The sequence below is a fragment of the Eptesicus fuscus genome, chromosome 4 (assembly GCF_027574615.1).
Source record: "Eptesicus fuscus isolate TK198812 chromosome 4, DD_ASM_mEF_20220401, whole genome shotgun sequence".
Taxonomy (NCBI): Eukaryota; Metazoa; Chordata; class Mammalia; order Chiroptera; family Vespertilionidae; genus Eptesicus; species Eptesicus fuscus.
Window position 1 is genome coordinate 69,292,514 of NC_072476.1, and position 7,811 is coordinate 69,300,324.

Genomic DNA, 7,811 nt, shown 5'->3' on the forward strand with positions numbered 1-7,811 from the left:
TCACAATTTAAATTCTGGAATGAATGACTTGAAATTTAAACTTATATTTCTGGTATCCATATCTACAAAATTGGACATCAGCTTTTCAAATGACCCTCAACTTGCCCTTAAAACCAAAAGACATATTTTTAAATTTTCAGGTTTATAAGTGTTATAACAAGTTTAATTACTTAAGTCTGTTCATAGTTTATAGTGAAACCCACGTGAAAAACATCAAACTTCTGATCCATCTAGTTTGAACTCATCTTAATTTTACACATTGTTTTGAGCACCAAGGGGGTAGGCAGGCATTTTTATCCATTATCCCATCTCCAGCGCCTCCCACAGCCACCCTAGGTGGTTTTCAGTAGACGCTGTTTAATCTGACTCGCATAGAAAATTCAGCTGCGAAATGCTTTTATGCAATAGCAAAGACAATCAGCCTCTTTTTCTCCAAGGTGGAGATCTAGAAGCGACGTGGGACCATTTGGGAGCATAAAATTAGTCTGCTTAACTTTAATAACCAAATGGTGATTGAAAAAAAAAAAAAAGACAAATTTCGCATTTTCAGGAATGGGGTGCGGGAGTTACTAAATCTACAGGGGCTTTTTCCTCCCTGAGTAGTACGTAGCAAAACTAACAAAATCATGGTCCAGAATTAAAAGGTAACATTAGTTTTCAAAGCACTCATTTAAAAGTACAGTGAAGAGGTCTTTTTTTTAAATACCCACATGTTTAAACATAGCAGGAATGCGGTGCCCATGTGATCCCTGAGGGAATTAAATACACATTTACCTTCATAATTAGACCCAGTAGGTCAAATGTGAGCGAGGTAAACTGGCAAAAACCACAAAGACGGACTGAAAATAGACAACACAAAGTGCCTGTCCGCCCTGGGAGCCCCGCTTGGTCTCTGCACAGCCAGCGGTCAAACATCTGCAGGCAAAGAGAAGGCACCAGCGGGGTCAGGGGGACGCCTAACTTTCCCCAATAAGTTAGCTCCGTCTCGCCGATCTAAAATCCAACAGGTGTCAACACCTTTACCACACTAAGTCCTTCCGAAAGCAATGGGTGGTTAGTAACGAAGCTGAAAAGTCCCGACCGCTGACTGGGTCCAGTCGAGTCCCTATTCCCACTGATGACACGGAGGTGGGGAGAAGGAGGGATGGAGACGGGGAGGCGCGTGAAGATTCCGTGCCGCTAACGCCGCAGGGGAAGCTCGGGCATGGACCCAGGGTTCGGTGGAGCCCTGGACCTCTGGGGTTAGAAGGGTGTGGGGAGCGCCGCGGCCAGAGGCAGGGAGGCCGGGACGGGGGGCGCGCGGTACCTGCTTGTCCAGCGCGTCCCGGGCGCCGCCTGGTCCGGCACCGGCCCTGGGCGGCGCGGGCGCCCGCTCGCAGCTGCAGCCCTCCAGGAGGTACATGCCCGCCGGGCGGCCGCTCTGCTCGCCCTCGAAGTAGAAGAGCACATTCTGGTAGAGGGCGAACCACTTCTCGTGCCAGCGGCTCGCTTCGGCTGCCTTCTTGCTCAGGAAGCCGCGCTTGGTGCCCTCCTTGCGGGCCAGGAAGGCCAGGTACAGGGCGTGCCCCTCGTTGTAGCGCACGCTTTTCTGCATGGTGAGGGCACGGGGGAGGGGGGCTCACCCCTGCCTCGCAACCATCTCCCGGCCGGCTCCCCCCAGGGCCCGCTCGCTGGAGTCCAGGTTGGCAAAGGGCGCCCCCTTTCCAGACGCTGCGCACAGGGCACCCCGGCCGGCCTCCGGGGCGCGGCGCGGTGCCGCGCGGGTCCGAGGGGCGCTGGGCTGCGTCCAGGCACGTTCTCCGCCGCTACCGCCGCCCTCCTGGCCGGGCGAAGTCCCGGGAGCCTCCGACGTTCACCGGGAGAGCGGCCCCGGGAGGGCGCCCGGGCCACCCGCTGCTTTGCCCAAAGTTGCGGGAGCCGCTGACCCCGCCGCGGGCTGGGGCGGCGCGACGCGCGGCAGATCTGGAGGACTGTCCTCGGGCAACTCGCTCCGGGAGACAGAAGGTAAAACGTCACGTGGGAGATCAGCTGTAATCGGCTTGGAGACCGATTTAAAGGGCAAAGTCGCGCGGCGGCGGTGACAGCAGCGTGCAGCCCGCTCACCCGGCGCGCCCGGCCGCTGTCTCTGCTCCTGCGCCAATGGGGCGCAATGGGGCGGATTGCGGGGAGGTGGAGGCGCGTGGCGACAGCGCACACCCGTTCCCACGCGCGCTGGCACACACACAGGCAAATATATATACACACAAATGCACACTCAAACACTGCGCAGTCACAACACAAATGCTCACATTGGCACAATTATACACACATCGCTCACACAAACAATACACAGACACACACACTCATACACACAAATACAGTCACAAAAATACTCACACAGAAAAGTATGCACTCACATATACACACACCCACAATGTGCACTCCTACACACAAAAATACAAACCCATATACAAATACACCCACAGGCACACACTGATATGCTCACCCAAATGCACATATACACTCACAAACCACACACACACCCAACCTCACACATGTGCACAACAGACACATGCACACATTTACACTCAACATACTCATACACAACACAAGCTACACACAAAAACACACCCATACACAAAGCATTTTTACTCACACAGTCATAAACACACACACAGGCAAACACACACTCAAATACACAAACACAATAAACATGAACACACATATACACATGAACATACAAATTCGCTCAAAAATATGCACACATACTCATACACAAGAACTCACAAACATATGGATACATATTCATGGAAATCATACACTTTCCCAAACCCACTCACACAGAACACATACTCCTCTGCTACATCCAGGCACTCACACTTATCCATGAATGTGTTTCCATGGCAGGGGGTGGAGTCACAAAGTGGCTTTGCATGATGGCAACCTTGACTCTTCCCTGCATACTTGCACTATTATACTTAAAACAAGAATGGAGTGCAACCCCCCTATTCCCAGGAAGGTACCAGATGCTGTTGGCTCTGGAGGGGAGGAAAAATAATTTTCTTTTTACCCTTCTCTGTTCTTCTGGCTTGTCTAAAAATTAAACAGACATGAGACAGATTAACAGGAGAAAATAACCAAGTTTATTACATATTTACATATGGGGGTTCCATACAAATGTGAGACTCAGGAAAATCTGTCAGTTACGGTTTATATGCTATTCTGAGCTAAGGAGAAGGGGTGAGGGTTGTGGTTTGGAACTTCAAAGGTGAGGAAAACAGTGCACAGGGAGACGAAGAGTTATGTTTAGTAAACAAAGTGTGTGGGGCCATTTTGAAACTATGGGACACAGAGAAGACTTTGATCAAATGGGCCTTGCTACACTAGTTCATATTAAACTACAATTGTCTATGACAGGGATTTCTCAGGATTAAGGTAAAGGAAGCTAGAATTTCAGCATGGAGTTTTTAACCATAAAAATATACCCAAACAAGGGAGACTGGCTGCCCCTGGCAGAACCTATCCCCAGAAGCCATGCTGTCCTATGTTTGCTCACGCTTGACACCCTGGCTAGGACTGGAATTCATTTGATTAACAAATCTTGCAGATACATCCAGGAAACGAAGACCCTCTACTATAAAAGGTGAGTGGAAGGGAAATAATGTGCCCAGCAGCTGTGGTAGGAAGCTTCTGAAAGCCCCAGGGAACACCAGTGCTTGATTCTGCTATATACATTTTTTTTATTCCCCTTAGTCACTTATAAAAATGGTTGGCAATGGAGTGCTTATTGTGAAAAATAATAATAATAATAAAATCCTTTTGTGGGCCATGAATCTGTGACAATACACATGTCTTGTACCACTAGTTGTATGTTCACAAATTGGTAGCCCAGGGGTTCTGCCTGTTTTGTAAGTGCTGTGTTTACAGAATATTTTAACTCTGCCTCACTGAGCAGTTGAGTGTTTTTTCCATTTTACCTAGAAAAAGAAGAAAAAAAACCTAATAGGCCTTCTACTATTAAAAACAATATAATAGGGAAATTGCCAATTGAAAGTAGCATGAGAACAGTGATTATTTCTCTTTACATATTTTAAATGTGTAAGAGACAGTGCTGTGCTAATTTGGGTTTCATCCAGCTGGGTTGTTCTTTAGAGGAGATACAAGAGTAGAGACAATAAGTAAATGTGGACGATTCTCAATGCAGAGGAGATGGCAAGTGCCTCAGGAGACCTTTTATTTCTTTCTCTGTGGTCATATTCCAGCTCCGAGAACCAACCATAAGTGAGTTGACACCTGCTTAGTTGATGAGCTCCAGTTTTCAGAGGAAACCATTAAGGGTGTGAATTCATACAAGAACAATTTTGCAATGAGTATTCAAACCTTCTAATCACTTGTTTTTTCAGATGTGAACCATTCTTTTCCCCATTAAGCAATATCTATGGTGTTGAAGCTAATCTCAGTGCTGATTCATCCTTTCTGTCTACTCAAATGTCCTTTTGATTGGAACCACAAGAATTATGCTTCTCAACTTCTTATCTATCATCACTTCCTACCATGTAAGTTGTTATGGCTGTCATATGACCCCTAACAGTGACAGAAGGTAACTGGTTTCCTTTGCAATTTGGCTGGTAATCACTGGGGGGGTGGGGGGGGGAGAGGGCTTTAATTCTGGAAATTCACTGCAAGAACTGTTTATTAATCACCTGTTATGTCCTCAACACAGTATTTAGGTGACGGGCGATATAGAGAAAAGACTCTGCTCCTTGTGTGCTCTGTCAGGAATAGGATTCCATGTGTAGGCACTGCTTCTCACCAGACCAGCTGCTCTCCAAGGCAAGGCTGTCTCCCCAACCCCTGCAGCACCCAGTAGGAGAATGTGTATGCAGCGGGCACACAAATGATGCATGGCTATTTTCTAAATTAATATTCAGTGATTGAATTGTGGAAGAGAGCATACAAATGTGCAAATATTAGATCATTCCACACACGATTGTACGAGATGAAAACAGTGAGAAATCCTGAACAATCTCCAGAAGCTACATCAGTGAATGTCTGATGGGCATTTGGGGGCTTTTTAGCCTCCTTCTTTCAGACAGAAACTGCATCCCTGGAATTGTGCCACCTTGAAACACCAAGGGCCAGGAGGTTATGTAAATGAGGATGCTTTCTCCCCAGCTGATCAAACAGGTTGGTAAAAGGGACTCTGTTCCCAGGGGTGGGAACAAGCTCTTCTGTAGAGCCATTGTTTTCCCCTCTTGTAGTTCATGGACTCTTTCCCAAGAGGGTCAGTTTTAAGTTGATTTTTTAGGGCAACAAAGCATTGCTCACTGATAACAGCGAAAATCCTCTTTGTCTTATTCTAGGCAAGTTAAGAGAAAAAATGTTAGCAATTAACTGCCATATCTGGAAACCCTAATTACTACTTGTAGAGGGAGACTGTATCCAGATAATTTAACGAAAAAAAAAAAAAGGAAGGAAGGGAGGAAGAGAGGAAAGGAAGGAAGGAGGTGGTGGAGGGAGGAGACGAGGGAGGGAGGGAGGGGAAATTTTATCTGAATTGTCCAAAGCTATTAGGGGTGGGAGGAGCTGATTCCACAAGTGTAGAACCTAATCCATAGTTTTTCAAATCATACCTGAGCAGCTGGTCCAGGAGAGGGCCCTGAGGCAAAATACTGTTCAGAGGTTAGGAGGAGAAGGAAGCTGGCAGAAGAAAGTGAAGAAGCAGCAGGGAGACAGGGGAGGGCTTGGAGAGTGTGGTGTCCCAGAAGCTTAGTAAAGAGAGTGTTCCTAGAAAGAGGGAGTGACTTTGTGAAGGTCACACAACAGGGTATATGCTCTTGAATCCATATCTTGTCACTGTCACGACCTGCCCAACTTGTCATACACTGAGGCGACCTGGCTGCTCGGACAAGGAACCCCTTTGTCCTGCTGTAGAGCACCAAAGACCCCGAGCAAATTTCCCTGGGGCTCCGTGTCTTCATGCTGGATTCAGCTTCTCCTTGTGCCGTGGGTGCAGATGCAGATGGTGGGGGGACAAGCTGCCTGCTCCTGCGTAGACTGAGCTTTGAACGTTATGAAACCTTCGGAGTAAAAGTGGAAAAGGAGCCAGGGAGACTTTGGGAGGGATTTGAAAACGATACCAATTTTATTTCTCCCAGAAGTTGGGAGACGCGGATGCCCCTTTGGGGCAGAAACTGGACCTTCTTGAAAACTCCTGGAGCAGGCTCTTCAGTGCAGACACGTAAAGCAAATGCCTCTGTCAGCCTGGGAGACAACTGGGAAGGGACCTGAATGCAGGCATTCGGTGTCAGGAGCTCAGTATTCTCCGGTAATGCATGTTACTGTGTGCATGGCTACTCTGGGAAGAGATGTCTCTTTACTTGGATGTGGATGAGACTCAAACGGCCTCTGGCCAATCAGCAGTCATCCTGTAACCGGAGGAGAGCCAGCCGTAGGGGGAGGTCGATGCTACAGAAAACAGAACGGACAGACATGTTTCAAAAAGGGTGGGTGAGCGGGGAGGAGGTGATGATACGCTGCACCTTCGGGTGAAGCCAGCACTGAAGTCTGCATTCTCAGCTGCGGTTTCTGTCATGTGCAGTGTAATGAGGGCGGAGTGACACGTGAGGACAAATATTAGTACAGCGAGAGCTAAGCAAAAATCAAGTGGCAGTGCAGGGCAGCCTCGGAGAAAACTGCCTGATTCCTGTGCATGAGAAAAAGATGCACCTTAAGTAGCCCCGGCCTTCATGGTGCTTCTCTGTTTTCTACTTCAGGTTGCAGGTTTTTGTGTGCTTGTCCAATCCTTTCCTCAGAGTGTAAGTTCGCCCAGGACAAGACCTCAGCGGCACTCAGCCTTGACACCCCTGACGCAGCACAACTGTTCTCAGGGTCTCAGCGGGGTGTGGCTCAGTAGTGGAAGGGGCATCTGGGCATAGAGAGCTCAGACCTGCTGGTGTGGGTGGCCCGGGGGACCACCCCGGGGCTTCTCCAAGCGTGTGCCCTACCCTTTCCATTCCATGGAATTCAGTGCAGCTCACACCCCAGATTAGGCTCAGGGGAGAGACCACCTTCCCGCTTTTCTGCTCTCTCAGACTAATAACACACTGAGCTGACCATATTTACAGAAATAGAAATCAGCGCATTTGGGCTAAGAAACTGAAGTTTCCTAGCAGGGAAAACAGGGCAGAATGTTTGAAGTAGGGATCGTCCTGGTCACATGGAGGGTTATACTCACCGTTCAATCGCTACTCTAAACGCAGTTGGGCCACTTCTGAGGGAGGAACTCCGAGAAGGCAGCACGCACTCCTGCCCCAAATCCCAGGCCTGGACTCCGGCTCAGATGTGCCACGTGGTAGGACTTGCCCTGCCGGTGCCAATCCCTGCGGTGCAGCACCCTGGCTCTCAGGAAGGGGTCTCCGGTGTTTTGTCGGGCTTTTCAAACTGCAAGCCCCACCGATCCTACAGAATGAGAGGCATCCTGCCTCAGAGGCGAAAATCTACTGTGCAAACCTCTGCGTCCCACAAAGGAGGTGTCCCCTCCGTGGGTTGAGAAATTACCAGAAAAGAATCAGGCTTCAGTGGAAAAGTAGGGACCCCAGATGGTAATGTAAGACCCTGGGACGGGAGGGACACACACACACTTGATTTCACATAGAGAAAACCGATTCTAGTGTTTGAGGAGGGAATGGAAATAAAGAGAAGGGAATGGTGAGGAGCAGAGGGAGCCCTCAGCACCCTGGAAGTGGGGCTCCCAAGTCGGCCATCTCTGCCCACCCTCTTCAGTTCCCTTCCTCCGTTCTTTTGAACCATACACACTGGAGGTTCCCACT

The 7,811-nt window shown here is 48.8% G+C and overlaps 1 protein-coding gene across 1 annotated transcript in view; it reads right to left on the bottom strand.

Moving 5' to 3' along the window:
• RASGRF2 (Ras protein specific guanine nucleotide releasing factor 2) overlaps positions 1 to 1,594 on the bottom strand; it is a 188,440-nt gene extending 186,846 nt beyond the window's left edge. The window contains exon 1 of the mRNA XM_054715119.1: positions 1,307 to 1,594. Within this exon, the coding sequence (XP_054571094.1) occupies positions 1,307 to 1,594 (288 nt within the window). The remainder of the gene's footprint in view (positions 1 to 1,306) is intronic.
• Positions 1,595 to 7,811: the final 6,217 nt, after the last annotated feature.